The sequence below is a fragment of the Eptesicus fuscus genome, chromosome 3 (genome assembly GCF_027574615.1).
Source record: "Eptesicus fuscus isolate TK198812 chromosome 3, DD_ASM_mEF_20220401, whole genome shotgun sequence".
NCBI classification, from domain to species: Eukaryota; Metazoa; Chordata; class Mammalia; order Chiroptera; family Vespertilionidae; genus Eptesicus; species Eptesicus fuscus.
In genome coordinates, this window is record NC_072475.1 from 57,966,002 (window position 1) to 57,989,387 (window position 23,386).

General features: G+C 43.4%; 1 protein-coding gene across 1 annotated transcript in view; it reads right to left on the minus strand.

The window, feature by feature from the left end:
* Positions 1-20,087, minus strand: part of LOC103290802 (protein mono-ADP-ribosyltransferase PARP15) — a 48,929-nt gene extending 28,842 nt beyond the window's left edge. The window contains exons 1-3 of the mRNA XM_054713922.1: positions 19,978-20,087; positions 4,749-4,847; positions 334-570 (exon numbers count right to left, since the gene is read on the minus strand). Of these exons, the coding sequence (XP_054569897.1) occupies positions 334-570; positions 4,749-4,847; positions 19,978-19,980 (339 nt within the window). The 5' untranslated portion in view covers positions 19,981-20,087. The remainder of the gene's footprint in view (positions 1-333; positions 571-4,748; positions 4,848-19,977) is intronic.
* Positions 20,088-23,386: the final 3,299 nt, after the last annotated feature.

Here is a 23,386-nt window from a genome sequence, read left to right on the forward strand (position 1 = left end):
GGGAATGGGGGGATGAGGACAAATATGTGACACCTTAATCAATAAAGAAATTTAAAAAGAAAAAAAAAAGATTTCAATAAATAAACAGGGTTAAATACATGGTAGAGTTTCTCAACCTGGGCCAGATAATTATTTGTTGTGGAGACTGGCATATGCCTTGTAGGGGGTTTAGCAGCAGTCCTGGCCTCTACCCCTAGCTACCAGTAGCAGCTGTAACAGGCCAAATGTTTCCCTGTGAGATAAATTCGCTTTGGTTGAGAACCACAGATCTCTACCATGCCAGGAGATTACCAATGCTACCAAATGAAATGGAGAACTAAGGACTTTTCCTACCTGCCAAGAAGACCCAGCTCCATTATCCCAGTCTGGAGCCACAACATGGAGCACAGCTTTGCAGTTCAGATTGCAGCCACTTGTCATGAATATGCTACCCACTTTCTCCTCTGTTTCCTGTCTGGTGGCATTTAACTCTGTCTGGAGCATGGGACCAGCTTTACACAAAAGAGACTGAGAGAGTGATCCTCTTCCAAGCTGAAGATCTCTGGGTACAGTGTTGACAATGACATCGGCCTTAATGAAAACAGCAACAATTTGTTAGAGGTTGGATCAATAAATAACTACTGAGCACCTTTGACCTGCTAAGTATTGTGGGGTACTGCACAAACTATGCTATGCATCTCATACTGGCCTATCAGCCCTGTCCTCAGGGAGCTTACAATCTGTTGTTAGCACTTAGACACTATAATGAGGTGAGCCCCAAAATTTAAAAATTAAGGAAATACATACCCACTACCATCAAGTCAAAAAGTTATGAGTCAGCGTAGAGCTATGAAAATGACTGAAACACCCAGAGACAAAAAATGCAAGGCAGAGGCAGAAAGAGAAACACACAGAAAGATTGAGAGAGACTGAGGAAGAAATAATTGCTTTTAGGCAGGCAGGAACTGAGAATAATTGTTTTGATTTCATTAGTATACATAAAGAAAGAATGGGTCTATCTGAAAGGGAGTTTCTGATCAGCCTTAAAGGCCCAGACAAAGGAAGGTCACTGGAGTGAAGGTCGGCTGTGTCCATGCAGCCTGTCCTAAGGCACTCAGTTCTCTGATGTCTGTGCCAAGACCATCTCTTTGGTGAGATGGGGTCATGGCTTGATGCCAATAGATATTATATATTCCGTTCATCTAATTTCATTTATTCCAATTTTTTTGCTCAAATTTGGAGGGAGAACACTGATCATATAGATTTTGAGGATTCCAGTCCCTTGGGGAGCTCTTCCTCATTGTAAATGAAAAGGTGTTTATGCCTTGGGGCCACATAATAGTTCTATTTCACACTCCAAGTTATCAGCACTCACAGGTCCACCTCAATCTTAAATGAAGTTAGTTAACATAAACTGATCTCTGGACCCAAGCAGGTCCTTGCAGGGATGAGAGTGAGTGAGCCTTCCCCCGCAAAAAAACACAACTAGGTCCAGCCCACTTTCTTCTCACTGCCACTTACAGCCTCACTCTCTGCTTACTGATTCAATATACTAACATGTAAAAGGTAAAATGGCCTTAATGTTCAAATTAGTTCAAGATAACAAAAAAAAAACACACAAAAACAACCTCTGTGTTAAATATACAATTATTAATTGCTATAGAAATTCCAAAAAAGGATAGGTATCATTTAGATTAGATTGTTTAGTAAAGACTTTACAAAGAGGATAATGGATAGAACTAAGACAGGTAGAAAGAAGGCAGGAAAGCATTCTAAGCGGGTTACTATCTAAGAAAATGCATGGAATTGAGGAAGGTCAGAAAGTTTGGCCCATTTAGCTAAAAGAGAGTCTCAATGGTGAGAGACAGGGCTGGGAATAGATTTAGGGCCAGATGATGGAGGACTCTGAAAAGCCAGCTTTTTCTGGACTTTATCCTATAGGCAGTATGGAGCACCTGATACAACAATGTTTTTGGAATATGCATCAAACAGCAATGTAGAGGATAGATTGGAGGGTGAGAGACTAAAGGCAAGGTGGCGAGGCAAGTACCAAGGGGAGGAAAAGGAAAGGGTATGTACAAGACACCTGTGCAAGGAGGCTTGGAAACTCACTTGATGGGGAAAGGAATTCAGAGACGAAAGAGTTTAAGAGGATTCCAAAGTTTATACAGCATCATCCATTGGTGAGAATAGGCACCCTGGCATGATTTGACAAGAATTTAACAATCAATAGACCAACCGTGTAGTGGAAAGACCAAGATCAGTGCTGGGGTAGTATCTTAACCCTGCTAGTACTGGCTTTACAATTGGTCTGCATAACCAATGCACTACGCCAATTCCTAGAGTGACAAAGAAATTTAGTGTACTTTTGTGTCATTCAGTTTCTTTCTAGTCTGATTATATTCATCAAGCAGTCTCATAATAGTAATCTACAGAGCTCACCATTATCAGTAGTGATGGCAATTACCTTTCTTGTTGTAAATTAAATAATTACAATTCCATTTTACAAATGAGTCTCTTGAGTTTGATTAATGTCAGGTCAAGTCTGATTGCAATGATAAGATTCAACTTCTCAACCTGCAGATCTGAGGACAAAGTCTTGAACCCGTGTGACAAAGGAGTCTACGGACTCTATTCTAGAAAACATGAAGAAAGTAGCTGCTTGCCTTGCCTCTGCCACCTCATTAGCTGCAGCACACACACACAAAAAAAATTCCAGTGGCTCATAATCCATAAGTCTCTAAATTCCTAAGAAATGTTCTCTACTCATTAGTCTTAAACGTGTGCCATCTGAAGGTAAATATCAAGTGCCAAAATGGTGGTGGCTATAGAATACTGAAGACTTCGAATCAATAATAATTCTCAGCCCTAACTACATATTAGAATCACTCAGAATGTTTTCAAAAACCACTAACTACTTAGACCATATACCTGACCAACTAAAATCAGGATCTCTAAGGGTGGGGCCTGGGCATTGATATTTTTTTAAGTTTTCCAGATCATTCTGAATTGCAATTATAGAGGGGACACAGGGCCTACTAATTGATGATTCCAAGGGAAAGAAAGCACTAGGAGGACAGGGGCAGACAAGAGCCAAGCTGAGCATTTAGTACCTGAACTGGTAACCTTTCTCCATCCTCATTCCTCCCATGCCTCAGAAAGTGCTCAGGCAGGAGCAACAGAGTGTGTTTGTGAAGGGTGATATTATAACGTGATATACATATGTCTTGCCCATTAATGCTGATAGAACAGGAGAAGAAAATAGAGTTGGGTTGAGAGTAAGTCAAGATAAGTTATCTATAACTAGAGGCCTGGTGCTTGAAATTCGTGCACAGGGGTGTATGTGTGTCCCTCAGCACAGCCTGCACCCTCTCCAATCTGGGACCTCTAGAGGGATGTCCAACTGCCCGTTTAGGCCTGATCCCACTGGTGGAATCGGGTCTAAATGGGCAGTTGGACAGCCTTCTCACAATGCAGGACTGCTGGCTCCCAAATGCTCACCTACCTGCCTGCCTGATTGCCCCTAACTGCTTCTGCCTGCCACCTGATCACCCCCTAACAACTCCCCTGCCAGCCTGATCGATGCCTAACTACTCCCTTGCTGGCCTGATTGCCCCTAACTGCCCTCCCCTGCAGGCCTGGTCACCCCCAACTGCCCTCCCCTGCAGGTCTGGTTACCCCTAACTGCCCTCCCCTGCTGGCCTGGTCACCCCCAACTTCCCTCCCCTGCAGGTCTGGTTACCCCTAACTGCCCTCCCCTGCTGGCCTGGTCACCCCCAACTTCCCTCCCCTGCAGGCCTGGTCCCCCCCAACTGCCCTCCCCTGCAGGCCTGGTCCCTCCCAACTGCCCTCCCCTACACGCATGGGTCCCCCCCAAACTGTCCTCCCCTGCAGGCCTCGTCACCCCCAACTGCCCTCTTTTGCTGGCCCGGTCACCACTAACTGCCTTCCACTGCAGGCCTGATCACCCCCAATTGCCCTCCCTTTCAGGCCTGGTTCCTCCCAACTGCCCTCCCCTGCTGGCCATCTTGTGGTGGCCATCTTGTGTCCACATGGGGGTGGCCATCTTTGACCACATGGGGGCAGCCATCTTGTGTGTTGGAGTGATGGTCAATTTGCATATTACCTCTTTATTACATAGGCTAATAAAAGCATAATATGCAAATCGATTGAATGGCTGAACAGCAGAATGACCTTCTGGACAACCACGCTATGACACACACTGGTATCGGGCCAGCCAAGGCAGGTGCGATGCAATTGGTGGGGTGAGGGGGGTGCCCTCACCCCACGATCGCCCCACAGAGGGAGGCCCAGGCCACCCTCTGCAGGGCAATTGATGGGGCGGGGTGGGAGGGTTCCGTGATAGATTGCCCCAGAGAGGGAGGCCCAGGCCACTGACTGGCGGGCTGCATCAGGTGGGCGGGGTCTCCCTCTGTGGGGTGATCGATCTTGGGGTTCCCTGACTACGATGCCAGAGGGTGCAGGCCAGGCTGAGGGACCCCGTCCCAAATTCACGAATTTTGTGCACGGGGCCTCTAGTAGAGAAACAAAAGAGGTAGGTTTGCACAACCTGGTTTGTCGTTAAACTTGGATCTCCCCACATGAGTACAAGTGGAAGAATATCGGAAATGGTAAGTATAACACTGCATGAACTTCAGGTGGGTTTAACTTCTCAAACTTATACGATCTTAATTGTTAACCTTAAATCACAGAACCAGTTCATTAGGCCCCATTATTCCTTTATAGATTTACTAAATAGAACCACTTACACAGAAACATGAAACATTTCCACTTATCAACACGAGTTTCAGACCTTCTTTGGTTTGGGTTGAGGCTACCTTTTTGTTTGGGTTGTCATGGTAGTTTGACTGTGAAGAAAACAGTAAAACACATTACCAGATAATGCTGTCTAAAGACTTTCCTCATAGGTATTCAAATAAAAAATAACTAGTAGATTTTACAGACTTCTCTAACTCAACTCATAATTAGATTCAAAAGCAAGTAATTTATTATCACAATGTTTGAGTATCAATTGTATTTAATACCCCAACTTCCAATGAGTTCTTTTACTTATTACCCCAAGAATCCTAGTCTAGCAGACCCTGTCCATTTACCCTGACTTACTACTTAAGGGTGCCTTATTCATATTGGCAACTATATTTTCTGCCTGAAGACTTCCTGTATGCAGTGCCAACATCTGCTTTGCTTGCCAGTGTAGCAGAGAGGAAGTAAATTAAGCTGCCCTCCCTCACCCTCTAGCCCTCATTCAACGATTGACAGGAGCTGGTGTAAAACTATCCAAGCAATCTTGTCTCCCAGATAGGACTCACTCTGATTTCCCCAGTGGAAATAAGTAGCAACTGATTTGATAACACACCCTATCAGGGTTCTTTACTTTCCTATCTAAATCACTTGCACTTGAGCCCAGCCCATATGACGCAGTGGTTGAGTGTCGACCTATGAACTAGGAAGTTAAGGTTTGATTCCCAGTCGGGGCGCATGTCCGAGTTGCAGGCTTGATCCCCAGTGTGGGGTGTGCAGGAAGCAGCTAATCAATGATTGTCTCTCATCAGATGCTTTTATCTCTCTCCCTCTTCCTTCCTTTCTGAAATCAATAAAAACATATATATTTTTAAATCACTTGCACTTGCATCTGTCTCAGGTCCTCTTCTGGGGGGACCCAAAGTAAGACACACCCTGCAGTTTCCCACAATAATACATTAGTTTGACTAGTAATCAGTCATATAAATTTAGGATTTGAAGAGTCAACACAGATCATCCAGTACAAAAACTTCATTCTTCTTAAAGGAAAACAGTGTGCAAAGACATGAAGTCACTTGCTCAAAGTCAAACTACTAGCTAATGAAAGAAAAACATAATACTTAAATCTGCTCTTCACAAAAGAGGAGCTCAATGGTAAAAACATGCCACATGTCACACACACACACACACACACACACACACACACACACCTGTGACAGACATTACTCATTGGTAACAGCACTCTTTTTCAATCAACCCAGATACAGTCTCAAAATCTTTCTCAACACGGAGCTCAGGCAACAACTATCATTTGATCAGCAATAATGCATGAAATGCAATGTATTTTCCATGTCTGATCTAACTCAAAAAGGATATGAATTTTAGTTGCTTATAATAGTCTTAGAGAATTATTCACACTCTACTTTGTGAAACAAACAGAAAACTCCAGAAGGACTGGGAATGGGCTTCTTGAACAATCCTTTTCACTTTCTCCAGAATGCCATTCTTCACTTGTACTCTCCTTCATGCAATCTGGTGTGTCTGGTGACAGCATGAGTAGTGATCTCCCACACTCAGAATTCCTTGGGTATGGACTCTTTCACAGGCACTGATGTGAAGACTAGAAAACCTTTCAGCAGAACCAGCCACATTCTCTGTCACAATGTTTTGTCTGGTATCTTTAGTTGTGTTACAATCCTTTTCACATCCTCCAAACAACCTATTATTATGACCATTTCCTTGACATATCAATCAAAATCCTATCATCCTCTATGCTGGTTTTTTAAGTCCTCCCATACCATTGGCTTCACATTCATTTTGGTGACTTGATATTTAGACATAATATGAGAAAATTGTTTAGAAACTTTTCCATTCCGGGTCTTGATGACATTGACTTTTGTTCTTCCTTGAGTGAATAAGGCGGCCACAGACCTGAGTGTTACCTCCAGTCCTGTACAGCTGACTTGGGGCCATATTTCCTCATAGTGGCCCCTTCCCCTTTTATAATTTTCATTCCAATCAGGTGACACTTTCTCTGCAAGATTCTTCCTTATGAAAGGATCCAGGGCCACCAGGAATGGTGCTGGCAACTTTCTGAACTGTTCTTCCCTTCCATGTAAGACTGTGTCCAAAGACACATAACAGGAAAACATAGACAATGGGCCTCTCTTTGAAGAAAAGCTTTTTGATCAAGTAGGTGTCCACCACTAAAAAATAAAATGTAAATATCATTCAGACAAAATCTTTGGCAAAAGAAGAAATCCTGACACTAATGAGACTCTGAAATACAGTTATGTCTACTCTCTAAAATAGTACCACTGCCAAGCAGCTCAATGAAAGATGTGGCATGCAGGAATGAAGTGGAGTTAATCCTCACCTAATGAAATAAATCTATTCCATTCATGGTTACTTTGCAGTGAAATTTTATAAAATTAATCAGATTTTCCCATTGACATTCAATATAATATTGAAGAGGTGATTTTTTTTTCTGAAAAAAATCTAGCCCTAAAATATTTTTTAAGTAAAAAAAAAAAAAATGGCCCTTAGAGATTCAATAGATACAAACAATAATGCATGAACAATCCAAAAATAACCTATTAGAAGTTAAGTCAATGCCAGTTTAAAGGAATAGTTATAATAGTCAAAAATATTGAAAACAATTGTGTGCTATAATCAAAAGAAGTCATAAAATAAGGCCAGATTCTCTAGAAGCAGAGCCTAGGATGGGAATTCATATGCAAGTGATTTATTAAAGTTGTGTCCTCGGGAGAAACCTATAAGAAGTGAGAGAAGATAGATAATGTGGTTCAGGTTAAGCCTGGCTTCTGTGTGACCCTTCAAGGAGCTCTGGAGAATATAAATTGTATCACAGTTGAGACAAGGGAGCTGGGTTCTTGTACTTCCATACCAGTCAGTTATTGTCTATGGGCTCTCCTGGTTGGGAGATGAATGTAAACTCCCAGACACCTCCCGTTTTCAGAACTCAGTCTCCCAAAGTCCTTCACAGCAAGACATACAACAGTTATAAGTGCACCTAATAAATATAAGAGACCCCAGGACATCTGGAAGAGGCACCAATGGGAAGGAAGAGCACTTAGGGAAGTCTAAAGATAAACTTTAGAAGAAAGAGAATGTGACTTACCCATGAAGTCATGTAAAAACATCTAAGGGATTTTGGTTGACAGCAAACTCAATATAAACTAAAAGTGATGTAACTGTTTGATGAGGGGAAAAGTCACCAAATGCTGGCAGGGATACAAAGCAAAAAGAACTCTCATTCATTGCTGGTGGGAATGCAAAATGATGCAGCCACCTTGGAAGACAGTCTGGCAGATTCCTATAAAACTAAATACTCTTTTGCCATATGGTCCAGCATTTGCTCTCCTTGATATTTACCCAAATGAGTTGAAAACTTATATCCACACAAAACCTACACATAAATGCTGATAGCAGCAATAGAGCTTTATTCATAATAGCCATAACTTGGAAGCAACCAAGATGTCTTTCAATAAGTGAATGTCTAATAAATTGTGGTACTTCCGTAAAATAGAATGTTATTCAGAGATAAAAAGAAATGAGCTATCAAGCTACAAAAAGACAGGGAGGAACACAAATGCCTATTGCTAAAAGTAAAAGCACCACTCTGAAAGGCTACATTTTGCATGGTTTTAACTATATGACATTCTGAAAAAGGCAAAACTATGGAAACAGTACATAGAGAGTACACAGATATCAGTGGCTGCCAGGGGTTTGGAGGAGGGAGAAAGGAATAGGTGGAGCACAGGGGATATTTAAGGCTCTGAAATTATTCTGTATGAAACTGTAATTATAGACACTCACTAGTAACATGTATTAGTTAAAATCCATAGAACTGTGGATTAAAGGGGCCACATTCTAACCTGACAAGCTCAGGGAAGGCCTGCAAGGCAGTCTTGCAAACTCTTAAAATACCCACAAAGGATGGTGTGAAGTTAAACTTGAACTAAAAGCAGTTATGGTGGGTAGTCACCTCCTAGGCCAGTATCTTCCCTGACAAGGTCAACCTTTACTTAACTGAGCCTATCTGTCTTTTTGCATCTACAATAACATACCCTTGAAATGTCAGAGTAATTTGTAACTTCCCTTTTTTCCAGACCCCCTTGGGACACAACCAAATACGCCTGGGCACCAGGATTGAGACCATAAATTCCTTATTGTTTCATGGTAATCGTTGACTGATAACTATCCTGCACCCACCTAAGTAATATGTCTATCATTTTACTTTTTATCCAATCCCAGAGGTTTCCCTGCTTTGCTTTCTCCCACCTCCCTAATCTATCACCAATGGATTTCATGTAACCCACTTAGATCTCCTCTTTTGATGTAAAGTATAAAACAAGGTGAAAAACCACCATTCTCAGGAGCATTATCCCAATCCTTTGAGATTTTGCTTCCTGGCACTTGTTGACAGTTTGGCTCAAATAAACTCACACAAATTCTTTATAGGCTTGAATGTTTTTGCATTAACATGGAGTGAACTCTAATGTATTGGACTTTAGTTAACAATAATGTATCAATACTTTTTCATCAATTGTAACAGATATACTACAATAATGCAAGATGTTAATATTAGGGAAAACTAGGGCCAGTGTGGGGCATGCAGGAGGCAGTTGATCAATGATTCTCTCTCATCATTGATGTTTCTACCTCTTTCTCCCTCTCCCTTAAATAAATAAAAATATATTAAAAAATAAAATAAAATTTTTAAATGGTATTTATTTGGTCATATTATCCAAAATATAAACTACTTTGTGGCATAAGTACTTCAGGAGATTGTTACTGCCTTTAAAAAGGTTCATTCAATTTTCCAAATTCTTAATGTGCTCTTTGAGAAGTGATCAGATTCTGAATACATCATGAAGGTGGAGTGAACAGGATTTTATAACAGACTGGCTATGGGCTATGAGAGAAAAAAAAGGAGTCAGCTTGACTCCCAGGTTTTGGCCTTAACAACTAGGAGAATGAAGTTGCTCTCAACTGAGATGAGAAAGCCTGTGGATAATGCAGGTTGGTGGGGTGGGGTGGGGCGACAAGGTTGGGAGTTTTGTTTTGGACATGTAGCGGTTACATCATATGCTTTTAGGCAACCAAGTGAAGGCATTGCCTAGGCAATGAATGTGGATGTTGGAGTTCATTAGTCTTGATGAGATATAAATTGGGAGTCATGGGTACATAGATAGTATTTACAGCCATTAGGCCTCAATAAAACTATGTATAGACCAAGGGGGAAAGAGCACTGAATCCTGCATTAAGAACTAAAGAAAAGAAGGTGAATGAATGAATAAAGAGAATAAGCAGCTATTGAGGTAAAAATAATAACAACCAAGGTGTGATGTCCTAACAACAAGTAAAGAAAATGCATCTAGGAGGAGAGGGTGATTAAGTCAAATACTGCTAAGAGATCAAGTAAAATGAGGACTGAAAAATGGCTATTGAGTTTTAGCAACCTGGTGGCCATTGGTGACTGCGACAAGAGCAGTTTGGGTGGAATGATAGAAGTAAAAGCCTCTCTTGAATTAATTTAAGAAAGAATGAGAAAAGATACACAAGGTCACTAATAATCAGAGAAATGCAAATTAAAACTACAATGAGATATCACCTCACACCTGTCAGAATGGCTATCTATACTAATAAAAGGGTAATATGCTAATTAGACCAGATAGACTGGACATCTTCCAGACGTCCTTCCGGACAAAGCCACAGTGGCGGGGGCTGAGGCAGAGGCAGTTAGGGGCGATCAGGTTGGCAGGCAGAGGTGGTTAGGGGCGATCAGGCAGGCAGGCAGAGGTGGTTAGGGGCAATCAGGCAGGCAGGCAGGCAGAGGTGGTTAGGGGTGATCAGGCATGCAGGCAGGCAGAGGTGGTTAGGGGTGATCAGGCAGGCAGGCAGAGGCAGTTAGGGGCGATCAGGCAGGCAGGCAGAGGTGGTTAGGGGCATCAGGCTGGCAGGCAGAGGTGTTAGGGGTGATCAGGCAGGCAGGCAGAGTGGTAAGGGGCGATTAGGCAGGCAGGCAGGTGAGGGAGTGATTAGGAGCCAGCGGTTCCAGATTGCAAGAGGGATGTCTGACTGCCAGTTAGGCTCAATGTAGGATCGGGCCTAAACTGGCAGTCGAACATCCCCCGAGGGGTCCCGGATTGGAGAGGTGCAGGCTGGGCTGAGGGACCCTGCCCCACATGCACGAATTTCATGCACCAGGCCTCTAGTCATCAATAAGTCAACAAACAAGTGTTGGTGAGGATGTGGAAAAAAGGAAAACCCAGTACACTGCTGGTGGGAATGCAGATTGGTGCAGCCACTATGGAAGGGTCCTCAAAAAGTTAAAAGATGAAACTGCCTTGTGAACCAGTGATTCCCCTTCTGGGTACATAGTTAAAGAAACCCAAAACAATAATTCAAAAAAAAAATATGCATCCCTATGTTCATTGCAACATTATTTACAACTAGAAGCCCAGTGCACGAATTTTTGCACCGGTGGGGTCCCTCAGCCTGGCCTGTGGGGATTGGGCCAACCGGCTCTCCAACATCCCCTGAGGGGTCCTGTATTGTGAGAGTGTGGTTCTCCGGTGATGCACCCTGGAATCAGGCTCCCTCCTCTCTGGCTCCAGGTATGTCACCCGAGAACCACAGCTGCCAAGTCACTGCATCTTGGCCCCCTGGTGATCATTGCACCAGGTCAGATGGTCGGATGGTCAGACAGTTGCTTAGGCTTTTATATATATAGACTAGAGGCCCAATGCACAAAATTTGTGCAAGGGGCTCCGCCCTCACAGCCTTGGCTTCATCCAGAAGGTCATCCGGAAGAATGTCCAGAAGATCGTTCAGCTGTCCAGTCTAATTAGCACATTATGCTTTTATTATTATAAATTATTATAGACTAGAGGCCTGGTGCACGAATTTCGTGCACTGGTAGGGGGAGTTCCCTCAGCCCAGCCTGCCCCATCTCACAGTCTGGGAGCCTTCAGGGGATGTCCTACTTATGGCTTAGGCCCGCTCCCCATTGGGAGCGGGCCTAAGCCGCAGTATGGCCGCAGAGGCTCAGAGCAGGCACCACTCTGTGTTGATCTCTCAGACTCCAGGCTGCACCTGCATATTGTTCTCTCAGGCTCGGGGCCGTGCCCAGCCCCTCCTCCTGAGCTGGTCATGACCATTACAGAGTCCTGACCTCATTTTGCATATTACTTCTTTATATATATAGATAGCCACGATATGGGAGTGCCCATCAATAGATGAATGGATAATAAAGCTATGGTACATATATACAATGGAATGTTCCTCAGCTATAAAAAATAAAAAAATAAATCTTATCATTTGCAATAGCATGGTTGGATCCAGAGAGTATTATGCTAAGTGAAATAAGTCAATCAGAGAAAGAAAAATACCATATGATTTCACTTATATGTGAAATCTAAAGAACAAAATAAACAAACAAAATTGAAACAGACTCATAGATACAGAGAACAGACTGATGTTTGCCAGCGGGGAAAGGGTTGGGGGACTGGGTAGTTACAGAATAGTCACGGGAATGTAAAGTATAGCATTAGGAATATAGTCAATAATACTGTAATAACTATGTATGGTGCCAGGTGGGTGCTGGAAATATCAGGGGGTGGAGAGAGCACTTTGTGAAGTGTATGATTGTCTGACCACTGTGTTGTACACCTGAAACTAATAAAAAATAATATTGACTGTAAACTGTAATAAAAAATAAAGAATAATATACATCAAAACAAAAGGAAAGAGTGGCATGAGAGAAAATGGGAGTAATGACAAACTCAATTGAGAAATTTTGCTGCAAAGAGAAGCAAAGAAATGAAGTTATAGGAAAAGTAGGGCCAAAGGAAGTTTTCTGTTGTTTTGCTATTGCACAAAAAAACAACAACAATTCTTTTACCTAGATCTCCACAGAGACTTGAGTTCATTCATAACATATTTCAGGAGGTATGTGGTAGCTTTGATGTATTTCTCAGTCACCTATATGGCCCTTATTCTAACTTCATTTATGCATGAAATGGTTAATAATAACTGTAAACATAAAGAAAGAAGAGAAATTTATTACCTTTGTAGTCAGAAAACTCAACCAAGGCTGAACTCTCCTCTGGGAAATATTGGACATTGGTCGCTCTTTCTCCATTTGGAGGGTTGGTTATCAAAGAAAGTTGTTATGTAATTATTATCAACATGAGGTGGCAGATTTTCAACCTTTAATGGGTCTTGCACATTCCATAAGTCTTGAGAAAATCTGAAGTTGCTGAGCTCTATGTTTTAAATGGTGTCTGTCACAAACATTAACAAATGTCCAGCCATCTACAAATAAAAATCAGTTGGTACTGTAATTTCATTTCATATTAGAAGAAAACAGATTTTTAAAATAATTTTATTTAAAAGCCATGACTAAATTTCTATGTAAAGTTAAATTTCACAGTGTCAACTTCTACTTATCCCACATTGCCTACCCTAAATGCATAGCTAACATTAACAGTGAACTCCATTTGAGATTATTTTGAAAACATGGCTCAGCAGTTACCTTTCCAAATGAAATCAAGTCACATTGTAAGCTGATAACAGTAATAATGAATGTAATACAATCTTGTTTCCTAGACCTAATTTCTCTTGGTCCTCCCTACTAATTTCACCACATCTCCATCTCTATTTGCATGTGTAATCTCATAAAGAAAACATCCTGTAACTATTAAAACTCACTGGAAAGTTGAGAGTACATGCACAATGGTTAAGACAATACACTCAGATGTCAGAATGACTAATTTGGAATTTTGATTCAAATACTTACTAGCTGCATGACTGTGAACAAGTCATTTAATCCTCTCCAACCCCAGATTTCCTCATCTTTACAATGAGGACAATAATAGTAGTATCTATCTCATAGTGCTATATGTTATGAGATAAAGTACATAGAAACTTAACATAGTGCTTAGCATAGAGTAAGCACTTGATAAATGTTTGCTATTAGAAGTACCAGAAATACCCATAACCAGATTAGCTCAGTGGATAGAGCGTCAGCCTGCAGACTGAAGGGTCCCGGGTTCGATTCCGGTCAAGGGCATGTACCCTGTAGGGGGTGTGCAGGAGGCAGCTGGTCAATGTTTCTCTCTCATCGATGTTTCTGGCTCTCTATCCCTTTCCCTTCCTCTCTGTAAAAATTCATTAAAATATATATATATTTTTAAAAATCTATAACAAAAAAAAAAAAGAAGTACCAGAAATAGTATTACATATTCCCTTGTAGTTCTCTCACTGGGAGTTAGAAAGTGCAGAACTTTTAAAGACCCATTGGGGGGTGCCTGTAACCTCAAAATCCTATCTAATAAAAGAGTAATATGCAAATTGGCCATCCCTCCAACACACAAAATGGCTGCCCCCATGTGGTTAAAGATGGCTGCCCCCATGTGGACACAAGATGGCCACCACCAGATGGCCAGCAGGGGAGGGCAGTTGGGAGGGACCAGGCCTGCATGGGAGGGTATTTGGGGGTGATCAGGCCTGCAGGAGAGGGCAGTTAGGGGTGACCAGGCTAGCAGAGGAGGGCAGTTTGAGGGGACCCATGCCTGCAGGGGAGGACAACTGGGGGGGACCCAGCCCTGCAGGGGAGGACATTTGGGGGCAACCAGGACTGCAGAGGAGGGCAGTTGGGGGCGACCAGGCCTGCAGGGGAGGACATTTAGGGGCAACCAGGCTGCATGGGGAGGACAGTTAGGGGTGACCAGGCCGGCAGGGGAGGGCAGTTAGGCATCAATCAGACTGGCAGGGAAGTGGTTAGAGGGTAATCAGGCTGGCAGGCAGAAGCGGTTAGGGGCAATCAGGCAGGCAGGCAGGCAAGCAGTTGGGAGCCAGCAGTCCTGGATTGTGAGAGGGATGTCCGACTACCCATTTAGGCCTGATCCCAGTGGGAGCATTGAGGTGTCTCAGATTGGAGAGGGTGCAGGCTGGGCTGAAGGACACCCCCCCCCATGCATGAATTTCATGCACTGGGCCTCTAGTAGGATATAACCACAATTTATAAAGAAGGGTAAAAAGTCATTGTCTGTCTTACCAGTATTTTTGAGAAAAGTGACAACAGCAACTTTAGTATCGGGTACTACTTCCACCCAGAAGTCACCATTGGCTTCTGACAGGCCACGACTCAACTCCGAAAGCAAGGGTAGCTCATTCTCAGTCACGGCATCTTGGATATTATAAAATGCAACCAGCAGGGAGGCTTGCAAAGGGTCTTTTTAAAATTCATCTATTTCATCAACTTCCATTTCATCACTTTACTCACTCTTCTGTAAAGGATTACTTTTGTACTGAGGTCTTCCAACTTGGCAATTTTTAGGGAGACAAAAACACTTAAAATGTTAGTTTTTATATCTGATTTGAGATTTGAAAGGCCCTGTTTTTTATATTACTTGCTGATGTTTTAAATACTTTTAAAAAATAGATTTCACTCATTGCCTTATTTTTTAAAAAATAGTGACTCTTCAGGTAAATGATCATGTGAAGTTAAATATTATTCTTTGTAAAGACAGATTTACACTCACCCAATCACAGGAAAATGAAACAAACATGACAGTAAATGATGGTGTTCATCCACTGACCTAAAATAATATAGCTACAACTTGTTACTGAAAAGAAAGAAGTTCCTGTTTCTGCATAATGAAAGGGCAATCTACAAAGCTAACCAAAATGCAAAAAAACGCTGCCTAGATTGGAGAACCAAGAAGGCGGCATAGGTAAACACCTGTACTTGCTGCCTCTCACAACCACATCAAAATTACAACTAAAAGACAGAACAACTATCATCCAGAACCACGGGAAAGCTGGCTGAGTAGAAATAATACAACCAGACAGGTGAAGAAAGCGCATTGAGACTGGTAGGAGGTGCAGAAGCAGAGACGCAGAAATGGCTGGCACCCAGGTGCACTGCTTTTTTAATCAGGAGGGAGATACAAGCTCCCTCTTGCTCTGAACTCCAGTTCCGAGCAATACTCTGGGGGACCCAGATACATATGGGGAGAAACTGGACTGTCTGGCATCGGGGCAGGAACACAAGAGGGGCTTTCTCTCAGACGGAGGTGCTCACAGCAGTCATTGTTCCTGCACTGGGACCTCCCCAGTGCAGGTCTGACTGGCAGCCATTGCTGTTTGCTCTGCCCTGATGATCCCCTGAGACCCCACCCTACCCAATTTACAACCTCACCCAAGCTGTGCACAGCGGCTTTTGCATATGAATGGCCTGTCCTTTCTCAGCCTAAAGCCTGTCAAATAGGCAGCAGCTGGGTCAGGGAGCCCCAAAGCTATCAAAAGAAGGCCCAAGGCTGGCAGCAGCAGCCTGCCTTGCTTCGCAGCTGGGCCTTGTCTGGGCACTTCTAAACCCGATACAAAGAGGAGGAATCTGCAGATCTCTCTATAACTACTGCTGGGTGGCCCCCAGTAGGGGCTGACTTTGCATCTCCTTGGAGATCCAAGAGCCAGTATACCCAGCGGTCAGTGTGAGACCATACCAGATTGCAACTCTTCACATCCGTAAGTGACATACTCAAGGGGCAGACTAGTGAGCACCAAAGCCCCACTGAAGCAAGTCCTGCCCCATAAGGGTATCTCCTGCACAGCAGCTCTTCTATTGTAGATACAGCTAGTCCTCACAGCCAATTGGCCTGGCGGTCAATTCCTCCCAGTGATACCAACAGCAATCAAGGCTCAACTACAACAAGACTGTGCACACAAGCCCACAAAGGGGTGCACCAATAGTGTCCACCTCAGGTGATTGGGGAGGCCAAGCCACTGGGCCTTATAGGACATTCTACCAACTCAAGGAGACTTAGCAGCTACCCAATACATAGAAACAAACACAGGGAAGCAGCCAAAATGCGGAGACAAAAAAAAACATGTCACAAATGAAAGAAATGGAAGAAAGCTAACTACTGGATACAGAGTTCAAAACCACAGTTACAAGATTACTCAAGAATCTTCTAGAAACCTGCCGAAACCGGTTTGGCTCAGTGGATAGAGCATCGGCCTGCGGACTCAAGGGTCCCAGGTTTGATTCCGGTCAAGGGCATGTACCTTGGTTGCGGGCACATCCCCAGTAGGGGGTGTGCAAGAGGCAGCTGATCGATGTTTCTCTCTCATCGATGTTTCTAACTCTCTATCCCTCTCTCTTCCTCTCTGTAAAAAATCAATAAAAAATATATTTAAAAAAAAAAAAAGAATCTTCTAGAAACCTCCAAGGAACTTAGTGAGACCTTCAAGGATCTTAGTGAAAATGCCAAGAGAATGGAAAAAGTCCAGTCAGAAATTAAGCATACACTGACTGAAATAAAGAATAATATACAGGGATTCAACAGTAGATTAGAGGATCCCCCGAATCAACTCAAAAATTTGAAATACGAAGAAGCAAAAAACATCCAACCAGAAAAGCAAAAAGAAAAAAGAATCCAAAAATATGAAGATAGTGTAAGGAGCCTCTTGGACAACTTCAAGCATACCAACATCTGAATTATGGGGGTGCTAGAAGAAGAGAGAGAGCAAGATATTAAAAACCTATTTGAAGAAATAATGACAGAAAACTTCACCTCCCTGGTGAAAGAAATACACTTACAAGTCCAGGAAGCACAGAGAACCCCAAACAAGAGGAGTCCAAAGAGGACCACACCAAGACACATCATAATTAAAATATCAAGAGCAAAAGACAAAGAGAGAATCTTAAAAGCAGCAAAAGAGAAACAGTTAGTTGTCTACAAGGGAGCACCCATATGACTGTCAGCTGATTTCTCAACAGAAACTATGCAGGCCAGAAGGGAGTGGCAAGAAATATTCAGTGATGAACAGCAAGAACCTACAACCAGATTACTCTACCCAGCAAAGCTATCATTCAGAATTGAAGGTCAGATAAAGAGCTTCACAGACTAGGAAAAGCTAAAGGAGTTCATCACCACCAAACCAGTATTATATGAAATGCTGAAAGGTATCTTTAAGAAGAGGAAGAAGAAAAAAGGTAAAGGTAAAAAATTATGAACAACAAAGTGACAACAAATACATATTTATCAACAAGTGAATCTAAAAATCAAATGAATAAAAAATCTGATGAACAGAATAAACTGGTGAATGTAATAGAATTAGGGGCATGGAAAGGGAGTGGACTGACAATTCTTGGGGGGAAGGGAGTGTATGGGGTGCGGGAAGAGATTGGACAAAGATCTTATACCTATGGATGAGGACAGTGGGGGTGGGGGGACGAGGGCCTGGGGTGGGGTGGGAACCAGATGGAGGGGAACTATGGGGGGGAAAAAGAGGAACATCTTTAATAATCTGAACAATAAAGATTTTTTTAAAAAGTTGGTATTGTCCAGATGGTGTAGCTCAGTGGTTGAGCTTCAACCTATGAACCAGGAGGTTACAGTTTGATTCCTGAGTTGCAGGCTCCATCCCCACAGCGGGGTATGCAAGAGGCAGCTGATCAATGTTTCTCTCTCATGGATATTTCTAACTTTATCTCTCTCCCTTCCTCTCTGTAAAAAATCAATAAAATATATATTTTTTAAAAGTGGAATCTATGAAGTATTAAGAGGAATAAGAACGTGGAGAGATGAATCATAATTTAATAAATATTGTTGGGATGTTAGTTTTCATTATGAAGAAAATTAGATATCAATTCATACTTCACAATAAACACCCAAACACAATAATATTAACCCTTGATAGGTTAAAAATGATAACTGTAGACACCCCAAAAGTAGTAGAATGAAATGCTATATCTGTTTAACTAATTGTACCAAGGTAAAAAAAAATTTCAAAAAATGAAACAAGATGTACAGATAACAACTTAAATGGAGTCACATAAAACACTAAAACAATAAAAATAAAAAGATATCTACAACATAGCAGATACTCAAGAAATGCAGGTTGATAAATTAATATAATAGAGCATAGGACCCTCTCCTCAGCCAGGGCAGTAAATTTCTAAATTTCCAAAAATGGAATGAGTAGACTTGAGCAAATGAAATGGCCACCTTTGTTCTTGGTTAGAACATCTCAACACCATCTCAAGATGGTAACTGTCTGTAATGTAATTTATAAATTTAATGCAACCCCAATTTTGACACTGATCATAAGTTATAAGTTAATACTAAAGTTCATAAAAAGGATAAAAACATAGGAATAGTTAAGGAAACACTGAGGAGGAAGAGCTCAGTAGGGGGACTAGCCCTGACATTAAAATATATAACAAAGTCTCTGCAACAGATGAATAAACAAGTCAGTGGAACAGAAGTTCCAGAAACAGCCAAATGACATTAAAAAAAAAAAAAAGGTAGTAAATGAAATAGTGGTATCTCAAGTACTGAGGCAATACTAATCTTTTTAATAAAGTTAACTAATGAAACAAAGTGGAAGATCTACAGGAAGTGATTTAAATGGATTCACAGAATTGTTTTTTGGGACAACTGGATACCCATTCAGAAAAAAGAGATTGAATTAGATCCATTCCTCAAACCATAGACAAGAATAAATTCCAAATTTACCAGAGATCTAAATATAAAAAGTATAAAAAGGCATGGCATGGATGATAACCTGGGTGTAGGGGGAAACTTTTAAAATATGACTGAAGTCCAGATGCTGTAAAGCGAAAAGTTGGTACATTTTACTACATAAAAATAAAAAATAGCCCTAACCGGTTTGGCTCAGTGGATGGAGCGTCGGCCTGCGGACTCAAGGGTCCCAGGTTCAATTCCGGTCAAGGGCATGTACCTTGGTTGCGGGCACATCCCCAGTGGGGGGTGTGCAAGAGGCAGCTGATCGATGTTTCTCTCTCATCAATGTTTCTAACTCTCTATCCCTCTCTCTTCCTCTCTGTAAAAAATCAATAAAATATTTTTTAAAAAAAATAAAAATAAAAATTTGCGTAGGGAAAAAGGCCACCATAAGCAAGCTCAAAAGACAAATGACAAACTGGAAGGAAATATTCATAATTTATATCAGAGATAAAGGACCAATATTCCTAATTTATAAGGAGTGTTTTTAAAACTTGAGAGGAAAAAGATGCCCCGCACTCTCTTCCCAACAAGTGAGGGTGGAAAGTCCCCAGAAAAGAGGGTTTTGAGGTACGCGGGGTCTCTGGGCAGCCCTGCTGTGCCAGTGCCGAGTGCCAGGCGGGACGTCCGTGTCGCCCCCTCCTCACCCCCCTCCCCCCAGGGCACCCCTCACCATCCTCACGGCAGAAGAGCGCCAGGAAGCCGGGCGGGCTGCCGGGCTCCTGGCTGACCTCAAGCTCCGGCCTCCCGATCTCTTCAGGCTCTGGAAGTCCTCCTGCAACTTGGTGTGCAAGTTCTTCGGGGGGGAATGGGGCCCCAGAGCCCCAGGACTCTCACGCCAGCAGCGGGGGGCTGGGCACAGCCCTCCTCAGCTCCATCTGCCCCCACTGCCGGCCTGCCCCACCCAACAGGCTAGTGCCTAGTTGTTTCATTTTCATTTCTGTGAAAACTGCTTCTGCCTTCTGTTGCAATCTTGAGGTAACAAACAACAAGCTGCCCCGGATTTATGTCACCAGTTTGGGACAGATGCTGCTGTCAGACAAATTCTGAGTCTAAATCCTGGGCTCTATCGTATCTCAGTGGAGTCACCTCCGTCAGTGGCATCTGTACAGTGGGCATCGCCATAACTCCTTCGTGATATTATTGTGAGGATTCAATGAGATAGAGTCTGTAGAGTGTCTAGCATATGTTTTAGAAATCAGCATTCTCTGGGCTCTAGGACCCTGCATGAGGCCTTCCCAGGGGATCCTAAACTGAGGAAGTTGGGGCCACAGGAGCAGCAGGAGGTCCTGTCCTCAGGGCACCCGGTGGTTCTGCCCCATGGAGATCAACGGCTCCTGCCCTTCTATGTATGGCAGTGCCAGAGCCACCACTCTACACTGGAGGCAGCTGTGGTGGCCAGGATGTCCAGCACCTGGGCCAACCAGCCCCCATGCCTCTTCATGCCGTTTGGCAAGCAGGTGAAGGTGGATGCTCAGCGCTTGACATTCATTGGGAATACACGCTGGGTCAGCCGGCAGCCTCCGCCCTTCTTCAAGCACAGGTCCGGGTTGCAGGCACAGTGCTGGGCCAGGCATTGCGGGCTACTGCGCTCACTGTCAAGGGAGCTGCAGATGGTGCTGTGTGGGACACAGCTGGCAGGGCAGGCCCTGCAGTTCACCACCCTGCTCACCTGAGGGTCACTTGGCCCTGCTGTTCCCTCCCCTTCCTGCCAGAGCCCTCTTCCAGTCCTTGGGCAGCTGGAGAGCTCTGTGTTAGAGACTAGAAGTGGCATATCTTTCCCCATTCCTGCCCCTTTCAGGCATCTCAGTCTCTCACAGAGGCATCTCTTCCGCCCTCCGCAGCTTTTTGTATGAGCCATTTTGTATAAATTATTTTTATTTTACTATTATTCCTTGCTTTGTCAGGAGCAGGTGCCAGGTCCTCTGGGATGGGGGAACTGAACTCTTCCTCCTCTCTCAGCACTGCCACCCACCTCTGGAGGCTTGGCCCCACAGAGAATCAGGTGGGTGAGACTTGGACCACCAGGAACCCTTTCTTGTCCTGCTTTTTGTTTGTTTTTGTTTTAGTGCACGCGCGCGTGTGTGTGTGTGCGTGTGTGCGTGTGTGTGTGTGTGTGTGTGTGTGTGTGTGTTGTTTTTGTGGGCTGGGTTTTTTTGTTTGTTTGGTTGGTTGGTTAGTTGGTTGGTTTTTTGCTCTGGAACATCATTGCCTTACTGTTAGTTGAGAGTGAGGGCAGGACATTGACTGCCCAGAATGTGAAGGTCTGGGAGAAGCCAGAGGGAAGTTGGAGAGAGCTGGGCCTCAGGCATTGGGCATGCACCTCAAAAAACTCTGCTCCCTGGTTTTAAAAAAAAATCTATTTTAGTTCCCCTTTATCCTGGGCATCCCATTCCTAACCCACCCCGCTTTCCCTCCCCACTCATCTTCAGAAAAACGTACTGAGTCCTTTTCATACACACTAAGACGGGCTGGAATCAGGTCTAGCCTAACAAGACATTCTTTAACTCCGCCAACATGTATTCAAAGCCCTTTATATGCCTGGCATTGTGTTAAGATTATAAAGATGAATTGGACACAGATCCCTTCTCTCTGGGGTAAGCCTGGAATCAAGGGGAAGGAAGCAAAAGAGCAGACTAATACACTTTTACCTGGTGTATCCTGGCAGAATTCAGGTGGTGCACTCAAAGTAGGTAATTGAGGAGAGTTCAATGAAGGGATCACTTAGATGGGTGTGGGCAAAAAGTAAAGAGAAACCAGTAAGAAATGGTGAAACACCCCCCAAACCGCTTTTCCTTACCATCTAGCCTAAAGGGGCAAGGAGCGGGCATGTACTGAGACTGGGAAGAGCCATACCTATAGGAGCGAGACATTGCAAGAGAACCATGGATTTTGGGAAACAGCAAGGGGAGTGAGTCCCCCAACCACTCTCTTCCATGAACCTCCAATCTCTTGCTGGTACCTCCCTTTGCCAAACCCAGTCAATAATCAGAGGGCATGAGAATGGGGTTGCTGCAGTACTTAGAAGTCAATGCTCAACATCACCACAAGAAAGCTGGGTAAGTGATTCTTGACATCACATCTGCATTGTCAACTGATGGTTGTTGGAACCAATGCAATGAGAGTCTCCAATGTGGGGTGCAGTAAGAAGGAAACTCTATTTAATGCAAAACAGCTCATTGTGATACAGCAGGGGTGTGAGGTGGCCCTTGGGTCAGACCCCTCTGGAGCTAAATAGCTCTGCTCTTCTCCTCACTCATCTGCTTTGTTCTGTGCCAGTGTGCTCTGGCCTGTGCTGGTCTATCCCACTCCGCTCCAGTGAGACATCTTCTGAGTTTCAGCTCCAGACAGGGAAACACAGTTTCCGGTGGAAAGAGAAAGTGTGCTCTCAGGGCCAGAGGAAAGCGGACTTATATAGACTGAAGTCCCCGCCCCTGGTCCCTGATTGGCCTGTCCTCATGCAAATGAGGACTCCAAATCCTCACCGTTTGATTGTTTCAAAAGACATTGTCCTTATTGATCCGAGCCATTCCGATTGGTTAGTGAAGAAGCAGGTGGGGATATAGCTGCACAGCTCTGATTAGATGGGAAAAGCCTCAGTCCTATTGGTTGAAATAGGACTTCAGGAATTCCTTTATAAGGGCTGGCTGAGATGGCAGAAACACCATACAGGCAGGCAGTTCAGGGCAGAGGCAGATAATTCAGTGCAGGTTTTTCCCTGAAGTGCAGTTTACAAGAGAGGTTCCTGTGTAAAAATGGCTGCCAGGATGCTTTGGTTTATTTATTTATTTGTTTTTAATTTGAGCCCAGTTAGCCACTAGCGGCTCTTTTTAGTGTATCTTCTTTCTCAGGATTCACAACGAGAAGGCTAAAAATGGCTAATTCCAATGTAACCCTGATATTTGGAGGCTAGTGATCTGAATCCATGCCAGCAAGCTCAGTGTACATTCTTGATAACCTATAATTAAGTCACTATCTCCTTCCCAGATACTGGTCTTGCAGAACCTGTTACTGTGAACAGTGCACTGCCCCGGAGGGAGGGTTATTAATGCTGGCACCAGGCCAGACCATCAGATATGGCC